This window comes from Hylobates moloch, unplaced genomic scaffold (assembly GCF_009828535.3).
Source record: "Hylobates moloch isolate HMO894 unplaced genomic scaffold, HMol_V3 SCAFFOLD_14, whole genome shotgun sequence".
Lineage (NCBI taxonomy): Eukaryota > Metazoa > Chordata > Mammalia > Primates > Hylobatidae > Hylobates > Hylobates moloch.
The window spans coordinates 81,096,153-81,118,565 of record NW_026652289.1 but is presented as its reverse complement, the minus strand read 5'-3'; the positions used below and the strand labels follow the sequence as shown (position 1 = coordinate 81,118,565).

The 22,413-nt window shown below is 41.7% G+C and overlaps 1 protein-coding gene across 8 annotated transcripts in view; it reads right to left on the bottom strand.

Moving 5' to 3' along the window:
• The window catches only part of FMN1 (formin 1), a 434,114-nt gene that overhangs the window by 385,572 nt on the left and 26,129 nt on the right, over positions 1-22,413 (bottom strand). For 7 of the 8 annotated variants that reach the window (XM_058428057.1, XM_058428060.1, XM_058428056.1 and 4 more), the window contains one exon: positions 8,205-10,202. In XM_058428057.1, coding sequence (XP_058284040.1) covers positions 8,205-10,071 — 1,867 coding nt within the window. In that variant the 5' untranslated portion in view covers positions 10,072-10,202. Of the gene's footprint in view, positions 1-4,823; positions 6,475-8,204; positions 10,203-22,413 lie in introns of those variants that run through there. The other variant, XM_032174665.2, reaches the window with a different exon arrangement.

Sequence of the window (22,413 nt, the reverse complement as noted above, 5' to 3'; positions counted from 1 at the left end):
AGCTAATTTTAAAAAGTGCTTTATGAACTATTTTCATTGATATTATTTCATTTGATTCTCAAAAAACTGCTATGAAATTTGACATAATTTCTTCCAGCAACTGCAATCAGGGGAGTAATAACAAGCTACAAAATCAGTATTTCACTGACTCTACCAATTTTGGTGCTTCTCTCTCCCCCACACCAATTTCTCCTGAATCATTCTAGAAATCATGTGTGCTCATGGATGTAATCCTTCCTCCTCATCACTGCTTTCATCTCTTGCTCCAGCTGCACAAGGTGCCTCTTGATGCTTCCAAAATGGGCACCAGGGCTGCTGTAGTCAAATGTGCCAGATGTGTTGCCCAAGGCACAACTGCCTACCTCTCCCGCTTCTCCTTGGGATAAGACAAAATCTCATTCATTCTACCATCAATAAAACCATACTGGATAAAATCTAGTTCATTATGCCCTGTCACACCATGCTTCCATAGCACCTCCAATAGGGACTCTGCTTCCCCAAGTCTGTACATCCTGTTATGCAGAACTTGCTTTCAATGTCCTAAAGAAATTTTAGTAACATTACTCTTTAAATTTTCACACTGCTTTTTTTATGGCAGTCCTCTCTCCCTGTCTCCAGGCATGAGTCCACGGGGCTGGCGCAACAGAAAATCTGGAGAACATACGTCATGCTATTTTCAGTGTTGTCCCTCCCCGTGGTGGCCGCTACCCTCGGATGTGGCTCAAATTCTTGCTTCCCTTAAGATGAGCTTTGTCCTGTGATGATCATCTCAGCACTCAAGCAGAAGACTCTGGACAGGCGTGACTGTCAAATTATCCAGACATGCCCAGACAAGTCTGAATCCTAGGGAGAACATAGCTGAGGCCCAAGCTGCACACCCTATTTACTCTCCACAATTCCTCTGGGCTCACCTGGAAACCAACAGCTTTACTCAGTCACAGGAGCACTTCTGGGTTCTCCCTCTAAACACAAAACTGAAACTAAAAACTTTAACATTTTAGAAAAAATACATGAAATCTGAATGAACTGATTTGTGACTTTATTGTGAATAGAATTGTATTACCATGAATTTTTTTTTTTTTTTGAAATGGAGTCTCTCTCTGTCACCCAGGCTGGAGTGCAGTGGTGTGATCTCAGCTCACTGTAACATCCCCCTGCCTGGTTCAAGTGATTCTCGTGCCTCAGCCTCCCGTGTAACTGGGAATGTACCGCGAATTATTAATACAAAAATCTGAATCTCAGTGTTTGAAGTCCGCACTCACTTGCTTAGCATGAAACCCAGTCCTCAAGAGAGGAAGTCCCTACCTCTCTTGAACACCTCTTCAACACTGCAAAACTGTTGGGCTTCTGATGATAAAGTTCTTTCATTTCTTTGTGCCAAAGTTCCTTCTTCCTCAAGTGTAGGGGCCTTCCTAGGAGGATGAGGAAATGTTTGTCCACAGACATTCTGGCCCAGAAGTGTTCTCTCGTGGTACTTTTCCTTCAGTAGTTTGCTGTTCCTCCCTACTGTCCAACATCCTTCCAGGACCCCTCAAATCTGTCTGTATCCTATACATCTCTGAATTCCAATTCTCACCTGATTTCAAGTTCTTTCCTATAAGGCTCTGAGCCCTTGTTTCAATGTACTGGAACAATCCATGACCGTGAAAAAAAATTCCTAGAACCTTCTATGAGAGGGAAGAAACTCCAGAACATGCTATGATAGGAGGCTGAGCTGCCAGGGCACACAGAGGAACTCCAAGGGGATGGTATGATCTAATATCACAGCCCAGGGGCCACAAAGATACATTAGATATGGTCTGATTCCAATTTCAAAATTATCTAACAGAAGTCACTATCCCTGTAAGTGATCAGAAAGCAAATACAGTGAGATCAGCACCACAGTCATATATCTGCTCACAGCTGTCAAGAGCAAGGGAGTGGGGCCACAGTGGCATCTACTGTTTTCAAAAAGTGCTCTCTCAGGAGTCCCTAAGAAATAAAACAAAACAGGCCGTGGCTCACCCCTGTAATCCCAGCACTTTGGAAGGCCAAGGTGGGCAGATCACGAGGTCAGGCGTTCAAGACAAGCCTGGCCAACGTGGTGAAATCCCATCCCTACTAAAAATACAAAAACTAGCCAGACGCACACCTGTAATCCCAGCTAGTTGGGAGGCTGAGGAAGGAGAATTCCTTGAACCTGGGAGGCGGAGGTTGCAGTGAGCCAAGATCGTGCCACTGTACTCTAGCCTGGGAAACAAGAACGAGACTCCGTCTCAAAAAAAAAAAAAAAAAAAAGAAATAAAACAAAACATACACTTTCAATATTCAGTACTCTGCTTTATCAATTTGATATAATACTTGTAATCCAATTACAACCCAAAAAGGTTGTCTTTTTCTAATGTCCCAACCAATAATGCCATGAGGCAGAATGTTGAGTTATATTAACAAATATATCCAATGAATTACTCTCTAAAATTTAATATCTATTTATTTCAAAAATAGTTTTCTCTTTTACATTTATCAGTGGTGGTTACTTTTAATCATGGTGTTATTCTGCTATTTCTACACATCTTTGGAATTATTTCAGAAGGCTGTGCATAGCCAAAGGCCACAGACTGCCACCCTTGCTTTTTATCTTGTACTCTGAATCCAAAAATAGAGACAAGTGAAAAGCAATCCAGTGGAAGGTGTTATCCTCAAAGCATAATTCAAACTTAATCTGGGGAAAAATGCACAGGCATAGAGCTGGCTTGGGATTTTAAAACATCAGATTTTGGCCATGGTTCTGGCCTTTGAATCACATTCCCCTTTAAAAAGCAAAACAAATGAGAAAAAATACTCATTTATTTTATACAGAAACTGACCTTAAAATACAAATTGTTCATTAGTAGAACATTTATTTCATATTTCACATGCCAATGAGCTATTCTTAATTTGAGATAATTGGAAAAGGCACTCTTTAAAATTCTCTTTATGCTTTACACAAAAAGCAAGCAGGCACAATGGGATCTCAATCATTGTTAAATTTTAAGAGCTTTGTGTGTTGTTTTTTGAAAAAAAAAAAATACAAATATTGTTTCTGAATCCATGGACTAAAAATCATATTACCAGGACTTCTAATTCACTTTCTCTTTGTATGAAATTTTAACAATAAAAAGATGGTCGACCTAATCAAATTTAGAGGAGAAAGGTCACATGAGAAAGAAATAAAACACTGTAATAATCATTTAAGTATTAAGATTACCACTGTTCTATAACAAAACATATACCCATATACCACATAAACACACATTCTTCTTTCCCGTGTTGCTCATTTAAAATTCCATCCTATCTTTCACATCCATTCACTAATAAATGGGAGGGAAAAAATTGTAGCCACTACTTCCACTTCTTTATCACCTACTCACCTCAGCCTCTTATAATCTACTCATAGATGTCATTCTACCGAAGTAACTCCCTCAAAGAGGGTTAGAAGCAACAGTATTTTCCTGTTCTTTATGGCATAATTCATCCCCATCATCCAGACTCCCATCGGCTCCTCCAGATCCACTCCCCATTTTTCTCAACCTGCTCTTGGCCCTGGAAGGCTGACCCCGTAGACCACAGCCCCTGTCTTGGCTCCTTTACACTCTGCTTTCTGGTTGGTTCAGTTAGAGGAGGTTTACAGGAAGTGGTCCAGAGGAGGGTGAGGCCAGGATATTTATCCCCACAGCTTCCTCTCCACTGGGTGTCTCTACCACAAACCACTGTTCCTGACAGACGTCCCCTCCATTAATCTCCCCTCTCTGGGCTCCAGTGACCATACCTTCCCTTGCGCTTTCAGCCTTGCAGCTATCTGTTTCCATTCAGGGCTCTGAGTAATCCAGGGGCCTCTCTGAATTGCCTTCTTCCATTGGTTTCTGGATTATGCTCTATCCTCATCCTATCCCTACCTCCTGGACTAGTGCTTTTTGGGCTCGGCTTTTACAGCTCTCTAACAACCTACATTTCCCCTTGTTACAATGATGTATTCTCAGTGCTAAAATTCTTGCCTCAAAGAACATGGGGAAAACATAGAAAAGTGTGATTTAACTATAATTGTACTCCCTGACCCCCACCCCACACACAAGCACTCTAGGTGGTGAATTCGTTTTTTTCTTAAAAAATAAAAGTAGTTAAATCACTCTTAAAGAATCATAAAAGTAACACATTCACTACAACCAGAGAAACAATATAAAAATATGTAAAGAGAAATAAAATTAATGCCTTTCTCCAATGCTTCTGCATCTTTCTCCTTCACTTTATTCCCCACCTCCACTGCCTTGACCCTCAATGAGGAATGTCAACAGCCTGGCCAGTGTTCTTCCACACCCGTCTCCATGATATTCGAAACTGTGCCAAACATATATATTTATATATTGGGAGGGGTGATAGTTGTTTCACAAAAACTGAGAGCATTTTATATATTATTTTATAACTCAAATAGATACAAATCTAGATCAGTACTCTGAACAGCCTCATAATATTACAGACCATAAATGTACAATCATTTATTTAACCATTTCTCTAATGAGGGACATTCAATTTTTTTCTAGCTATTTTTTGCCACTACAGACAATGCTGCAATAAACATCCTTATGCCTAATTTCTTATTGGTACATATATTTATGTAAGCTAAATTCCTAAAAGTGGGATTGCCAGGTCATAGTTAAACAGAGTTTTAACTGGGATCCTATTACTTTCTCAAAAGTGCGTAGCAACATACTTTACGTCAACTTAATTCCTGTATTTGTTTTATATGGGTAGAATATGGCTGATGCAATTTTTGAGTCCTATTTTCCCTCTGAATTAATTTTAGATATTTTTCTATGTACTACATATTTTCTGTAGTAATCTTAAATGGCTGCATATATCTATTAATGTTGTGACACTTCTTTACAATTTTATTGGAATTGCATCAAACCTTAATATTAATATGGGAAGAGTTTATATTTACTTCCCATAATGTATATCCACAGAGAAAATCAAAGCTTTGACAGTAGCATTAGGGGTTTACACATGTAAATAAAATTTATTTCATGTATGCCTCTTAACTCTTAATAAGTTGACATTAATTACATATTTTCATGGGCATAAGAATTGATCAAGAGATTCTCAGTTCTCAATATCAGGAAGAACTATGCCTGTGCTTCCATCACCACATCAGTGACTTCAATCAAAGGAAAACAACCACAGGATTACTCAAGAGCACACTAAAGATTGGGCGTTTCCCAAGTATGGTGAGCCAAGCTCCCTGTGATTCTTCTGGCACTAGAAGGGTTTACTTTGAATCAAAGGTAAACAAAAGCAAGCAAAACAGAAAGGAATCCTAGCACCAAGCCCCAAGGACACTACTTTGCAGGCTAGCACAACTAGAGTTCCTCAAGGTTTGGGGGAAGACCATACTCCACAAAGGCTTGGGAACATTCCACATCAGTCTCCCTCCCCCAAATAAAATACTATAAAACCAATCTCCAGGTTGGCGGTGGGAGGAGGCAGGAGAAGAAAAACCTGACTACCAGTTCTTGTTAGTATATTCTCTATTTTGTCACCACTGTGTAAGAGATTCCCGTGCATCATCCTTGAAATGAGAAGTTAAGAAATTACAAAGCCAACAGAAGGTGCATCACTGGCCTCTGTGATATCCTTATGCTACATCCTGCATGAATGGTAATGTCAGCTTTAACTGCTTAGTCTTGTACCAAGGGTAAGTGGGTTTCACTGGTTCCTGGGAATTACTACTTGCCTCTAACATTGAAGAGTCTTCCAACTGGAAACAGATCTGATTACTTTTGCCAGACTAAATCTCTTTCTTAAGCAGTTAATGAGAGCTTTCAATAATCTTAATGACATCACTTCAATAAAAATACCTAGATGTTATTTCCACAGGAAATAAATGTCCACAGACCATAAACTTAATCTGGTTAATAGCTAACCTGGGAGAAAGGTGGGAGTTGGGTTCAGATAAAGGGACACTGTACTGTGATGGTAAATGAATTATTCACCCCTCTTTCTGGACTGCTGGCAACTGTCTGAGACCTCTTCTGGGTTTAGGTGGGAAGAGAAATGAAGTGAAAGACAAAGGTAGCTGGAAGCAGGAAACTTCTCCCTGTATGGGCTTCCCAGCTGCAGGGAGTCACTGAAGGGTTCAGAATATAAAGAGGACTCATGGCGACAGGAAAGGGAAAATCAAGAGAGAAAAGGGAACTAGACAGAGGATACAAATCGAAGGTACTATCTGGGGAACTCCCTCCCTCATGCCTTTCAAAGTAGGGCCAATAGGAGGTAATGGCTGGAGGCCCTACAGGAAGTCTCCACAGTAGAGAAGTTACCCATATCAGAAAAATAGCTCTTACCCACTTCTACTCTCCTTCCCTTTTCCAGCGTCTTCTTTTATAAGGTTAGAAGCATAGGAGATCCTTACAGTTCTTAAGACTGGCTCCTGAAAGTGCAGCTGAAGATCCCAATGGAAGGCTGAGGCCAAAGTAAAGGGAATGTTGAGTGATTGCATGGAAAGGCCAAAGGAACATGTGATCATCCATTCAACTTGTCACTCAGTGGGCTCACAGTCAGTCTCCAACAGAAACTGAATGTGCTCTGTGTGCCTGCCTTGACCCAGATACACTGGAGCTTTTATGATATTGTTCAAATAGAAAAAGGGCAAAATAATAATCCTACATTGAGGAAAAAGAGGATTTACTAAAGAGCAATGTATTTAATGCACAGTTTCTGCAGTTTTTGGAGTTAAGGCAGCTAAGATATTCTACACTCATGCCTCCAGAAATCTCCCTCTTAATAATCTCAGAGAGTTTCCTTGTCAAGTGTTTCTAAGTCCTCAGCATCTGACAGGAGAAAGAATTTTCATCACTAGGGTTCTGCGATACATGATATGAAATCTACGATTCTGCGACTTTCCTGGTGAAGCATATTGGTTATGAAAGTAGCAAATCTTATCAAAACAAGATTTATTGCAAAAAACAAGATGAAAAGCATTTACCACATTTTTAAAGCTCTACCCCCTGGATCAATGATCTGAGAGATTTATAAAATTTCACAAGTTCAAAATGACCAAAAAGCTTTGAAGCTCCTCTTCCCTAGATAGATATTTTTTATCTCAAAAATTGCACTTGATGTTTGCTCTAACCTGTAAGAGACTGTCTATCATATTATGAGCTATTCCCTAGACAAAGCATTGCCCACATGCTGTTAGAGGATCTCTGAAAAAGAACACATAACCTGCACAATGGCATATAAAACCCTGAGATTCTGGCCACAACGGCCTAGAAAGTGTAATAAATACCGGAGTGGCACTTCTTTTACACAGTATTTTTTGGTCGTATTGAATCCACAAAATTATTTTCATGTAACATTTTAAATCACATTAAGTATGTAAGTCAAATGAGCTCTTTAGCACCTTTTACATAAGAAATGATGCTATACCAGTAACAGTAACAACCCATAAGTAAAAGATACCTACAGAATAAAGTCAATTTGTGCTTATTTGGGAAATTTAAAAACTGTAAAAAAAAGAAAACTTTGAACCAAGTTTCTTCAAATTAGACTGAATTCATTCCTCTTCTGTTAAAAAACAAAAGTTTTTGTCATAAAATAATAGTACTTATCGAGATGATTACTAAAAACAAACAAAAACCTCTAACTACAGACATAAGTGAAGACACAGCATACTTTTGCACTTCTGCTTAGAGAATCCCTAGAATGACTCCAGCAGCATGAACGGCAGAATTTAGGTCAAGAGGCCAATTACCCAGTGTTACCATCAAAGGCAGGGACAAGTTACTACTTCTCTCTGCCTGTTCCTGTTTTCCTTTGAGAGTCACTGTTACACAACCACAGAAGTAGCTTTAGAGGATGCCAAAAAAAAAAAAAAAAAAAAGAAAGAAAGAAAGAAAGAAAGAAAGAAAGAAAGAAAGAAAGAAAGAAAGAAAGAAAGAAAGAAAGAAATAAAAGACATTTACAAAGTATTGCTTCTGGAAGCAACTGTACCTCTGAACCACTAAGTCAAAACCATCCTCATCATCTCCACACACCCCTGTTCCACTCCCTGTTTTCTTACTACAAAGTGAACTAATAGGCTTAGGAATTTTGGTCCATTGTTAATTAGTCAGTTTCTAAGTAGCACAGGCAGACTGATAGTTCCCGAATCAGCCAAGAATAGTTTCAAAGCATCTTAAACAGAGACTAACCTGGAGGTGACTGGTGCTGGGGCTCAGCTGTGGTCTTCCCTGGCCCCAAGCTCTTTTTGAAAGGTTCCCCAGGCACCACCCGAGGCTGGCCTGCTCTGAGGAAGGCCGGGCTGGCTCCTTTGGTCTCCGTGACCTTTGCAGAGGATGGTGGCTCCAAGGTGTCAGCAGAGATGCACCCAGAGAAGACACGGCTCTTTCTACCAGGAGAGTCATTAAGAGCAGCTTCCCTCTCACCAGGCTGTGCAGGGAGCCGGAGGATCCTGTGATGCTGCTGAGGACTGGGGAGCCTTGGAGACAGAGGCGAGGGAACAGGTGACGTCCGTTTGTGAGTGCTGGACTGCGAGGCTGAATTATTAAACACCTTGCCGAGAGCTGCCGGTGCTGGGGCGGATGGCTTCTTCTTATCACCTCTGGGTTGTGAGGAGTCAGGACCTACTTTGTGGGGCAGATCCAGAAACAAGGACTTGTGGCCACCGAGGGGCAACCCGGCTCTCCTCTTGTTTCTGGTTTCTGGGCGAGTGTGGGGGACACTCGTGTGAACAGGGAAGCCCAGTCTTTTCCCCTCAGGGGCTTCCTCTAGCTTCTCGCTCTCTATCACCTTCAGGAGAACCTTGTTCACGGCCCCCTCGGCACTGGCCCACACACTAGAAATGGAGGCTGTTTCCCTGGCTGGCGACTGCGATGACCCATCCCCTTGCCGCTCCTTGCCCTGCCACCTGGAACCGTGAGCCCCAGCCTCAGCTCCCGGGAGGGTGAGCAAGTCAGCTTTCGGTACAAACTCAGCGTGGGCTGCTGGGCAAATGGCAATCGTCTCCTTACCCTTAGAATGCGTTTTAACTACTCTTTGTACCTGGGAGGACAGGTCCTGAACTTTGGCCACCACTTTGGAGACAGGTTTCTGCTTGCAAGTCCGCTTAGCCGGCTTCTCCATCTCATCCTTTTCTGCCTCTGGATGCTTCTCAGGGTCCTGGTGACTTTCAGACAAACCTGTTTGCTGATGTTCCAGCCTGCTCGGTGGCCTCCGAACGCCATCCCTTCCTGCCTCTGTGGAGCTGCAGTCAGGGGCCAGCACTTCTCTTCCAAGCCCAGTGTCCTTGAAAGCCGTCTCAAAGCTCCCAAAGCTAAGGTCTGTGTCTGGCGTCTTGGGAATATCTGGGGGGCAGCTCTCTCTCCTCTGCAGGGAGGAGGCAAGTGCCGCATTCGGGAGCAGATTTCCTCTCTCCTCTAGTACCCAAAGGTTAGGTCTTGTTCTAGAAAGAGGAAGGGAGTGGCTGGAACAGATCTGGTCCTTGCCCATCAGAGGAGCTGATTCTCGGCCTCCACGCCCTTTTCTTTTTGTCCTCTTCTGTGGGAGAGCCCCAAAGCTCTCTCTCCTTCCACCAGACCTCCGAGGCTTTTTGTTCCCGTGGGTGCTCCTCTTATTGAGAGGGCCCACGGGGAGCTCTCCCTGCCAGTCACCAGCACTCTGGAAACAGTCATCCTCGGGGGCCAGGCTCACGGACAGCTCTTGCAGCTTCCCCTCCTGATTCCCCATCGTGATCCCCAGGATTTGGTCTGAGCTCAGGAGATTGGTTAGCAGTCTCTCCCTCTCTGTTGTGAGTTTGTACAACTCAGTTAGAATGTCTTTCGTGGGAGTCTGCTTGAAAAATATGTCGCCTGGATGTTCGTCCGGCTCCTGGCTGAGGCTGATGATGTCTGACTCCTCCCTGACTTGGTAGCAGTTATGAAAACCTTTATTGGATCTGTCTAGAGTTACAGTGCCCTTGTATGAAAATCCTCTGACTTCCCCCTTTGGAAGATAGAAGCTGATATAGCAGAGTTCCGTAATGGGCTTATGCAATTGAAGGGTGCAATGAGTGCCTTCCATTATGCCTACCTAATTATTCATGCCTTGGAGATGCCGGTTTGTGGTCAGGCTTCCCAAGCTCCAGTGGTGAGGCATGTGACTGTGGCTATGCAGAGAAAGCAGCTGACAGTCATCTCCAGCAATGAGACTGCCTGTTGGAGGAACAGGGGAAAAAAGCAGCTTGTTTAATAGAGTGCATAAATCACACACCAACATAAAATCAAAGCATAACCATGACTTATCCTTCCTCTCTGGCTGACCTCAGCAATTCAAGGAATCAGACAACAGCCAGATTTCAATCTCTTCCTCACTCCCACCCCACTCCTGATCAGTAGAACTTTTGTATAACTGAGAGATGGCAAAGTCCTCTCATTTCACCCCCACAACAGAAGTTCCCTTTCCCTACATGAGGATTCACTGTGCAGACTGGATCAGGTCTCTGAACTTCTCTAGACCTCGGTTTACGTTCTTCTGTAAAATAGAGCTATCCTAACTCCCAGAAGTCCTTATCTAGGGGGCTTTGAGATCCTTAGAAAACACAGCCATTTTCACAACTCATATTTGGAATATTACTTTGCAAAGATAGATCAAGCCTTTTTACCCTCTAAAAACCACCTTCAAGATCTGAGCTCAAATTACTGATTTAACTTAAAACACAATGTGAGGAAAGATCTTAGGCCCCAAATTTGCAGTCAACAGTAAAAATTTCAATGTAAAATTTAAAATTTAAATAACTCAAGTCTTAATCATGTTTTGCTGTTTTCTTTTTTATTTATTTTTTGTTGTTATATTGCCTTTTGTTTTCCTTCCTGTTGTCTATTTGAAGCCAAATGGAATGGCAGAGGAATAGCAAAAAATCTATAAGGAACTGCTGGCCCTGTATAGATTTTTCAATGACTTCACCACAGAAATGGCTGAAATGTCACATAATTAGTGAAGGGGGCTGCTTCCTTGTGTGATATGAGGGACCTCAGAAATGCCTCTGTGGCTACCATCCCCACACACAAACTCTATATTTCTTTTTTTTTTTTTAATTCTATATTTCTAGTTTCTTAAGGTATTGCCCAGTTTTCAAGCCTCCCTTGCTTAAAACAAGCACCGCCCACACCCTGGGAATGATAACACAATAACTATTCATTAGCCCTTGATGTCTTTAGTGAATTATTTTCCTCAGGTCTTTTCTAACTGCTTCTAAATAGCAAAAAGCTACATAAAAGTATATTTTGAGTGAAGGAAGAGAGAAAGGAGGAAGAGTCTGGTAAAAGTAACTCCTTGAGGAAGAGAGAGAAAATTAAGAGTGATAAAATGAGAGTTATGAAAATTGCAGATATCTGGTCAAACCAGAATGCCAGGAGACCAAGAGAGGCCTTGCCTCTTTCACAATTGTATATGGGGCTGTTCTCATTCAAGTAGTCTTTTTTTTTCTTTTTTTTGAAATAGGTTCTTGCTCTGTCACTTAGGCTGGAGTACAGTGGTGCAAACATGGCTCACTGCGGTCTCAACATCCTAGGCTCAAGTGATCCTCCCACCTCAGCCTCCTGAGTAGGTGAGACTACAGGCACGTGCCACCACCACCCAGCTAGTTTTTTTGTACATTTTTTGTAGAAACAGGCTTTTGCCATGTTTCCCAGGCTGGTCTATAACTCTTGGACTCAAGCAATCCTCCCACCTCAGCTTCTCAGAGTGCTGGGATTGATTATAGGTGTGAGCCACTGCTCCCGGCTGTATTTTTAAAACTTTTCTAAAATGCTTACTGCTAGCATTTTCTAAAGATGCACATGTGTAGGGATACTTAATAATTATTGGTACAAACTCTCTGCGTATGTCCAAGAACTCACTCGGGAGGTAGTCTCTTATTGTGTAATTTATAATAATCAGTAATAAAAGCAATTGCAAAGCTTTCCATATCCACTGAGCACAATACTGAGCACTAAGCATTAGGAGTTCAATTAATGAATTCTCAGACAAACTGAAGGGAAGCAGCAGATGAGCTATGCTGAGTTTTAGAAAAATAGAATGCTCTCCTCTCTCTTCAAGCATCGTTTTCCTCTAGTTCCTCTTATCTCCTCAATTCCCATGGATTAGGAGAAGTGTGTGATGTTGGGGGAGGAGTGTTAAAAATTTTCAGGATTGGCTGGGTACAGTGGCTCACACCTGTAATCCAGCACTTTGGGAGGCCGAGGCGGGCGGATCACCAGGTCAGGGAATCGACACTAGCCTGGCCAACATGGTGAACCCTGTCTCTACTAAAAATACAAAAATTAGCTGCATGTGGTGGCGCATGCCTACTATAATCCTAGCTACTCAGGAGGCTGAGGTATGAGAATCCCTTGAACCCAGGAGGCCAAGGTTGCAGTGAGCCGAGATCGCGCCACTGCACTCCAGCCTGGTGACAGAGTGAGACTCCATCTCAAAAAAAAAAAAAAAAAAAAAATTCATAATCTGTTCAAAGTCACAGCACAGTTTATGCTGTAATTTCAAATAGGAATATGACTGCATATTCTATTCCCTAAGAGAGGGAATTTGTATATACTGCGCACATATACACTTATATTTTCATTTCATTATCTCATGGAATCAGTACATCTCCATTTTACAGATGAGGAAACTGAAATTCAGAAAGATAAAGGAACTTGTCTAAGGGAATATGGCTCAGAATATGCAAGTTTCAAACCCAGGTCTCTCACTACATTGCTTCATAGGTCATGTTGCTCTTCATCTACTGCCTTCTACTAACAAATTGGTTTTCCATCTAATTTGAATAGAGGAGTTTTTTTTGTTTGTTTGTTTTTTGTTTTTTTGTTAACTTGGTGTTACATAATTTCTTAACAATGTCTCACATCTTGCTACTTTAACACTCACTGGGGCCAGACACAGCAGCTCACCCCTGTAATCCCAGCACCTTGGGAGGCCAAGGAGGGAGGATTGCTTGAGCTCAGGAATTTGAGACCAGCCTGGGGAACATAGTGAAACCTTGTTTCTACAAAAAATAAAGAAAATTAGCTGGGAATGTGGTGCAAGCCTGTACTCCCAGCTGCTAGTGAAGCTGAGGCAAGGGGATCGCCTGGGAGGCTGAAGCTGCAGTGGACTGAGATTGCGCTACTGCACCACTGTACTCCAGCGTGAGTGACACAGCAAGACCCTGTCTTTAAAAAAAAAAAAACAACCACACTCATTGGAGAGCTTCAGCATGTCTGATCAGGTAAAGTGCTGCTCCCTAAGGTCATCCCTTAAACAATAAAATCTAGAAAAAGGGCACCAGGAGTTCACTACAGCTGGTATAGGCAGTAAAAACTCAATGAAGATTCTAATTTAGAAATAAAAGAAGAGAAGGACTGATATAAAGGCTATATCCTTTATGAGAATTACAGACATGTGGTGCCTGTTTACAGGATCAAGTACTTTTTTCCCCTAGTCTTTGTAAGTCCTGGTTATGTAAATGGAGAAAATGTCATGGTTAGAACTCTGTATGTTAGTCACAGTTGGGAAACTCAAGTCAAGGTTTAGAAAGTTATAACACTGGATTTTATAGCAATAAAATCACAATGCAAGGCATAAAGCTATTATTATAAAAAAAAAAAAAGAACTTCACACTATTGCCTCATCCACCCAGAAACTTCCATATAGAATGCTCTTACCACACTTGTGGTGCACACGTCCGGAGCCAAAGAGGAGAAGAACAGAGGAAGAAAAAAGAAATGGGAGTTTGTCTCATGATCTTGGGACTACAGTTCCTTTGTTCTGGGCCCTGGGAAGCAGTATGTTGTAAGAAACTTCGTACTGAACGTAGACTAAGGAGCTTCACTATCTCAGGATCCATAGGAGCCAATGAAGAATCCTAAGCTACTTATTTACACTTGTTATAAAAAGATTGCTTCAGAAGTAAAATAGAGACGAGACAAGTAGGGGATAAGACTAGTGGTATAAATCACTTAGAAAGGTCTTTCAGTATTCCAGAAAGAAGTATTGATAGCCAAAACCAAAGCAGTAGCAATGTGGATGGAGAAGAGATGGTCAATTTAGAAAGATAGATTTCAGGCCAGGCATGGTGCCTCATGACTATAATCCCAGCACTTTGGGAGCCTGAGGTGGTGGGTGGATCACTTGAGTTTGAGACCAGCCTGACCAACATGGCAAAACTCCATCTCTACTAAAACTACAGAAAAAAATTAGACAGGCATGGTGGCACATGCCTGTAATCCCAGTTATTCGAGTGGCTAAGGCATGAGAATTGCTTGAACCGAGGAGATCTAGGCTGCAGTGAACCGAGATTGTGTCACTGCACTCCAGCATGGGTGAAAGAGTGAGACTCTGTCTCTAAATAAATAAGTAAAAATTAAATAAAAGATAGAATTGAAAGGGTCTGGTGGTTAATTGGATATGTGTGACAGGAAAGAATTTAGTTTTATGATTTCAGTTGTAGGTGACTGGGGAGATTGTGGTGCCATTCACAAAGATAAATGCACGAAGGGGAATAGGCTTCAGGGGAAGAAGATGAATTCAGTTTTGGAAATATTGAATTTGATGTATCAGGGGAATAATCAAACAAATATGTCCAGAGCACTGCTAGATGCAAAGGGATAGAGAACAAGATCTAGGCTAAAGTTAACACATTTGGAAGGAATCATACAGTATGTAAGGTGTTTCAATTCCGTGTAAGATAAAGTAAGTGCACTCTATCCTAGCTCTCCCACTGAATGCAACAGAAAAAAACACCAATATAAAATGCATGGATCAGCTATTTGAACACTCTAAAAGTAAATGGTAACAAGCAGGCTGATGAGGAAGACCAGGCTTTGAAGTATCACCCAACTGTAAAGCAGTTAACTTTCTCAACTTTGTCCTTCAGTAGCCCTTAAGCCTGGACTCAAATGTGCCTGAAACGTGGCAGTGAGTATCAGCACAAACAGAGGAAGATATAGGAGAAGTCCTGTAATTCAGAATCAAGAATAGGAAGAAGCTTTCTTGTTGGCACCTAAAACTCTGAGGGAGGAGAACATTTCTCTATGATTAGAGGAACTGTAGTCCCAAGATGTACGGGAGAAAACCCCTATTCCTTATTCCTTCTTCTCTCACTCTGTTCTGCCTCTCGTTGGTTTCAGGTGTGGGCAGAGTTGCAGGAATTTTGCAGCCAAAGAGTTAGAGGGTTAGTAGTCCTAGATTTCTAGGTAGAGGACTGAAATCAGAGCCTCAGAGAACCCAGAAGGATGGGGAAGATTATGGAGAAGGATCTTAGAAAGTGACCCACAAAGTCGTTCATGGATACCTGAATTAACCCCAACCTGTGGATTGTGGATCTGATCTTAAACAGCATACGAAGGGCTTTGAAAAGAAATGAAGACATAAGACAATTTCCCAGGGCCTAGGCTGGCCACTGAGTGGCACGTACATGGGATGGAGCACTGCAAAAGCTTTGAAAATGGAACTGACGTGAAAACCACAACCCACAGAAGGCTCATTGGAACTTGCGGACTGAGCCAAACCAGGTTGACTAGCTGGTTGTTTCAACAAAAAAGCATCTTCCCTGAGCAAATGAACTTCAACCTCAACCCTCTAGTGTGTTCCATGTCAGAAGAAGGCTTTAGAGCAGGGCAAACTCTTCTCTGTGACAATCCATTAGAAAGTCAGAATGCAGTATGGAATCATCACACATTATTTTTCATCCAAGAAACCAGAGGAAAAAGAGCTGTTAAGTCCTAAGAGAAAAAAAGCAGAGGACAGGAAATCACTGTGCAGTGGGGTTAAATACGCTGGCATTGCAATTCCATGCTGAGTTCACAGGACTATTTCAAACAGCATTGCCTCATTCTACTTGGACTCAAATGCAGCAGGTCTGCAGGAGCCACACACTAAATTATACATCTTAATTCGGCCTGTGAAGTGACCTGCTCTGGTTATGTTCAAGGTAAAAGCACTTTGCTTCCTGGGGAGTCTTCGTGTCTTCTATTTCCTCTGACAGGTTCCAGGCTGGCATTCTCTCTATGACAACGTTGCAGCAGTGATTTCTCCCTTGATTCTTTTTCCAATAAACAAGTAGATTACCTCACTCTACCCCAAATGGAAATATCTGTTGTGCCTCATCATAATGAGAAATTATTGCCTTTTAGTAGATGCTATCTATTGTTCATAGCATATTTCACCAATGCTTAAAATAAGATTCAAGAATTAGTTGTAGTCATTCTGTCTGCTGACGGCAGACATCCTAATTGATTTTGGCCTTAAAAGGTCAATGCAAAGCTTTCTTTGCCTAGTCATTGGCACAGTCTTTCCCTGTGACTCCATCTGAGCCCAACACGGCTAAGACAGATTACCTGTATTCCATTTCTAAACTGGAAAATTTTTATTAGTCCAGTCAAATTCACACTCTACCTTTCACACCCTCCTAAGACCAAGAGACTGACTTTTATGAACTCAATCAACAAGTTCCCTTGCACTGTGGCTTCTACTAGATTTAGCCATTGGGAAACAGTAACAGATTGGAGGGCAGACGGAAGAGGGCTCAGGACCTTATCCCCTGACTCCCTCTCTCCTGGGCTATAGTTTGGCAGTAGGCGTGCCCTCTAATGAAGACCATGCTCCTCTGGGGTAGTTCTCCTCCAGATGCAGCTGCTTTCTCCGAGTACCATTACTGCCCCCTCCCCTTGCTCATTTAGTCCTAGATGGCTTTGAATTCTGCCTCTCCTGTGTGATTTTGGACAAGTTATTGCCTGCCTTTCTCCTTTCCATCCACCCTGGGATGGAGTACAGGTTTTTCAAAGAGTAGATTAAAAAAAACAAAGGAAGGCTGGGCGCAGTGGCTCATGCCTGTAATCCCAGCACTTTGGGAGGCTGAGGCGGGCGGATCACAAGGTCAGGAGATCAAGACCATCCTGGCTAACACGGTGAAACCCCATCTCTACTAAAAATACAAAATATTAGCCGGGTGTGGTGGCGAGTGCCTGTAGTCCCAGCTACTCAGGAGGCTGAGGCAGGAGAATGGCGTGAACCCAGGAGGCGGAGCTTGCAGTGAGCCAAGATCCCGCCACTGCACTCCAGCCTGGGCAACAGAGAAAGACTGTCTCAAAATACAAACACACAAAAAAGGAAGTTCTGCAATAGGTAAATGGCTCTTCTTCTTTCCACGGAGTTTTTCTTTTCTTTGCTTTCCTTTTTGTTTTTCTTCTTTTTGAGATAGAGTCTCACTCTGTCACCCAGGCTGCAGTGCAGTGGCATGATCTCAGCTCACCGCAATCTCCAGCTCCTGGGCCCAGGCAATTCTCCTACCTCAGCTCCTCCAAGTAGCTGGGAAAACAGGTGCATGCCATCATGCCCAGATAACTTTTGTATATTTTGTAGAGACAGGGTTTTGCCATGTTGTGCAGCCTGGTCTCAAACTCCTGAGCTCCGGTGATCTGCCCACCTTAGCCTCCCAAAGTGCTGGGATTACAGGGTGAGCCACTGACGGGTTTTTCTTTTTCCTTTTTTTTTTTTTTTTTTTTTTTTTTTTTTTTTTTTTTTTTTTTTGAGACGGAGTCTCATGCTTTCGCCCAGGCCGGAGTGCAGTGGCGCAATCTCGGCTCACTGCAAGCTCCACCTCCCGGGTTCACGCCATTCTCCTGCCTCAGCCCCCCGAGTAGCTGGGACTACAGGTGCCCGCCACCACGCCAGGCTAATTTTTTGTATTTTTAGTAGAGACGGGGTTTCACCGTGTTAGCCAGGATGGTCTCGATCTCCTGACCTCGTGATCTGCCCGCCTCAGCCTCCCAAAGTGCTGGGATTACAGGTGTGAGCCACCGCGCCTGGCCGGTTTTTCTTTTTAACAGGCAACTGCAAACAGATGATTGTAACCCCATTTTATAGAGGGTTGAGGATGCAGGCAGGGTGCTTTGATGGTACTCTCGTTTTTAAAGGTCTGCCACACAGTACAGCTCTCAAGGAGGAAGGTGGGGACCAAGGGGGCTCTCCAAGACAAAGCTGATCTGCCATCTCTCCCGCTTCCCTGATAGCCACATCTGCTGACAGAAAACCTATTTTTTGGTTGTTGTTGTTAAAATGTCTGTTCATTTATAAACCTAGTAACATGGAAGGAAAACCTATTTTAATTATCTACATTATGTATGTTTCGATTTTATAAAATACTGGAAATCTTTTTATAAATCACAGTAATATGACATCTGTTTAAAACATCCATAAAAGAAGTTCTTTGGTTTGAACTTCCATTTGAGCCAAACCACCATGTTAGGCAGATGTAGCAGATGCTGTTATTGTCACTGTACACCCAAGGAGGCTAAAGGAGACAAGAAATTTCAAATCGACTTGCCCCTGGTCAGACAACTAGTGAGCAATGGAACTGGACTCAAATCCAGGTTTCTGGACTCTCCGTATGCTGCTGTTTCCACTACCCTAGTGCCACTGGCACTCACTTTTTCTTTTTTTTTTTTTTTTTAAAGAAAGAAGACCAATGGAACAAAATGCCATTTTTAAAAAGCCCCAAATTTAAAAATGTATTGCTGGATAGGATTTTAAAAATGTATTGCTGGATAGGACTTAAAATACAATATAGTACTATATGCAGTGAAGCAAGTGGACTCAAAGCCACTTTGTAAAGATTTCTCATCTAAATATAACTTTATTAAACCTTGAAGTAGATACCTTTTAAGAAAAAATTCATATCCCATCAAATACTCAGAATCCTACAGGAGATTATATAGGCAACAGTTTCACAGGTGTGTTTGCTTCCTTTTTGCTTCGTTGCTGTTGTTCAGGGAGAGATACTGGTATTAGAGTTTTACAAACTCTTTTGTTTACCATGAGGATCAAGGAAGGCCCTCTTCATCTTAATCCAGCGTTATTTCATGAAATCCATCCTAAGAGTTAGTTATTTTGAAATGCACTTCGTAAAATACCAGTGACCATATATATAGACTGCTTCAACAGAAGGATCTACCCAGGGTAGAAAGGGCTGGGTAACCCAGCAAGGGAAGCATTGGGCCATGAGTTGGAGGCGTGCATCCCAATCCAACGAGGGCAACGGGACTCACCACTGCTGTGTGCGAAGTTCATGTTTTTCTTAGTAGACTAATCAAGGGGCAGAAAGATAGCAATTTGTGGACAAGCAGTAAAAATCTAGTAAAAATTAAATATTTAGGTGAGGTAATGAAATGAGTAGATTCATACTTGGTTAAGAAGGAGAAAGAAAGAGGAGAGGAGAGAGATGACATTAGCCAATGATATGGTTTGGCTGTGTCCCCACCTAAATTTCACCTTGAATTGTAATAATCCCCATGTGTCATGGGCAGGCCAGGTGGGGATAACTGAATCATGGTGGCGGTTTTCCCAATACTGTTCTCATGGTAATGAATAAGTCTCATGAGATCTGATAGTTTTATAAATGGGAGTTCCCCTGTACAAGCTCTGTTGCCTGCTACCATGTAAGATGTGCCTTTGCTTCTCCTTTGCCTTCACCATGATTGTGAAGCCTCCCCAGCCATGTAGAACTGTGAGTCTATTAAACTTGTTTCCTTTATAAATTACCCAGCCTGGGGTATGTATTTATTAGCAGCATGACAACAGACTAATACAGTCAACATTTCATGAGGTCTTAACCAGTGCTAGGCCTTTGGCTAAATGTACACCATGCCTCATTCATTTACAGTTGACCTTTGACCAAAGCAGGGGTTGGGGTGCTGACCCCCTGCCTGCATAGTCAAAAATGTATGTATAACTTTTGGTTCCCCAAAAGCCTTACTGTTAATAGCCTACTGTTGACCATAAGTCTTACTGATAACATAAACAGTTGATTAACACATATTTGTATGTTATGTGTATTAGATGCTGTATTCTTATAATAAAGTAAGCTAGAGAAAAGAAGACGTCATTAAGAAAATCACAAGGAACGGAAAACATATTTATTCTTTACTAAGTGGAAGTGGATAATCCTAAAGGTCTTTATCCTCATTGTCTTCACACTGAGCAGGCTGAGGAGGAGAAGGAAGAGGAGGGGTCTTGCTGTCTCAGGGACAACAGAGGCAGAAGAGGTGAAGGAGAAGGGAGGGAGGAGAGACAGGCACACTTGGTATAACTTTTATTGAAAAAAATTCATGTAAAAATGGATCCACTAAGATCAAACCCATGTTATTCATGGGCCAACTGTAATTCTCATAGTCCTATGAGTGGGTACTAATAATTCTTCCATTTTACCCATGAGAATCATGTAAGCTTAGGGAGGTTAAGTAACTTGTCCAAAGTCACAGAGTTATTCAGTCACAGAACTGGAACTTGAATCCAGGACTATTTTAAAAGTCTCTCTGGGTAAAAGTGACAAAATACTGCATTTCTTAAAAGTTCAGGGAGAAATAATGAATCTGTTATGGGAGGCCATCAGGAGGCCTCTAATATAAGGATTATTTTGCTTCTCTTCAGAAAAATATGGTTAACAGATTGTGTTTATTAAGCAATTAACACTATGATCTATGTGGCCTTGATCAGAATATAAATTAATCCATCTAGAAGCAAGGACAAAGAACACATAATGTTTGCAAAATTAGTGTTAGGAATTCCTCTTTGTCCTGAAAGTATGTTAGTGCTCATGGTTTAAGGTTTCTGTCAGAGCCTAGAGAAGAACTTGTCCCACAATACCCCAGAGAGAGTGACAAAGGTTAAAACTGGACATCACCATTAAGTTTGCCTCAAGTCAAGTAAAAGAATTGTGACTGAATTTCAGTTTCTGCCACAGGGGATATAATAAAAAGGGTCAAAGTGTCAAAGTTTGACATGGTCCTCTTTGTGATTAGGAGGTTGGCTGTGGCTGTGGACAGTTGGTATCTGCTCAAGCATTTAAACCAACCCCAACTTTGGCACAAGGCTGCAGGTTCTAAAGGTAATATCTAAACCAGATCTAACTAGCCCCTATCTCTTGATATTGGAATTTAAAATAATTAAAGTCTCAGTCACAAGTGCTAAGATGAGACCCTCTAGGTCACAGCAGCCACAGTCTGACTCAAAGGGCTTAGCAAAAAAAAGTGGTGCCACCTTGGGATGAACAATACACAGCTTCCTCTTAATAAACTGAACTGCTCTGGGAACTCCCCATTTGATTGCCACTCACAATTTCGATACTTTATACAAAAATCTCGTATCCACAATTCCTGCAGTTGCAGATGTCACAATAGTTCTTACACCATTTACATACAAGTTTAGAAGCATTTCCAGATGATTCCACAAATTCATTCTCAACAGTCTGTTAATTGAGCTCAATAGAAAGGCAAAAACATAAAAAGGACATTACTTATTAGAATGGCTGGCTTGAAAAGAATAAAGGGGAATATAAATATACATTTATGAAACTAATAAAAAAGCCAAAGCTTTGTTGCCCTAGATAACTTGTTATAGCAGCCTCACGCTGCTTCTAGAAATCTACTATGCTCCTAGGATTCAAAACACATCCTCAAAACACATAAAAATCCTTTGAAAACATAAAACAGTTTAATAAAAACAATTTCTGAATTTGACATTGCTAAAACTTCGAATTTGATTGAAGGAATAAATATACGCAATAAAAAAATTCAAATGGAATTTTGAGACAAATGGCTACTGTTGAGATTCCTAATGGGAAGAAGGGTAAGTTTCTTCCTCTTACAAAAATACCAGGGAATTTCTGGGAATTATAGAACTCTGAACACAGTTCTAACATCAGGAAGATTTTACATTGTCTGTGGCAAATTTCAAAGACACTTTGAAATAAAAGCAAATATATAATAAGTATAGCAAATAGGTCTGTAATGAGAAGGAGCTGAGCCCGGAGATCCAGCTTTTTTAAAAAGCCTTTTTTTTTTTTTTTTTTTTTTTGAGACAGAGTCTTGCTGTCGCCCAGGCTGGAGTGCAGTGGCGCGATCTCGGCTCACTGCAGGCTCCGCCCCCCGGGGTTCACGCCATTCTCCTGCCTCAGCCTCCCCAGCAGCTGGGACTACAGGCGCCCACCACCTCACCTGGCTAATTTTTTGTATTTTTAGTAGAGACGGGGTTTCACTGTGTTAGCCAGGATGGTCTCGATCTCTTGACCTTGTGATCCACCCGCCTCGGCCTCCCAAAGTGCTGGGATTACAGGCGTGAGCCACCACGCCCTGCCTAAAAAGCTTTTTTTTCATTTCCTTTTTTTTTTTTTTGGTAATAGCCTTTTCCAAAAAGTTGCAGTCAGCACAAATTGCAAAATAAATCTGTGAACCAGATGAGGCCACTATGAGCATATTATTTATTCTTTTGTCATCAGATTAAGTAATATTTTTTAAAGTAGATACATACTTGCATAATAAATCACTTTTCCAGTTGGATGATTCTGTAGAGATTAAGAGATCAGGATTACCAAGAATATCCTTCTCAAAAAGC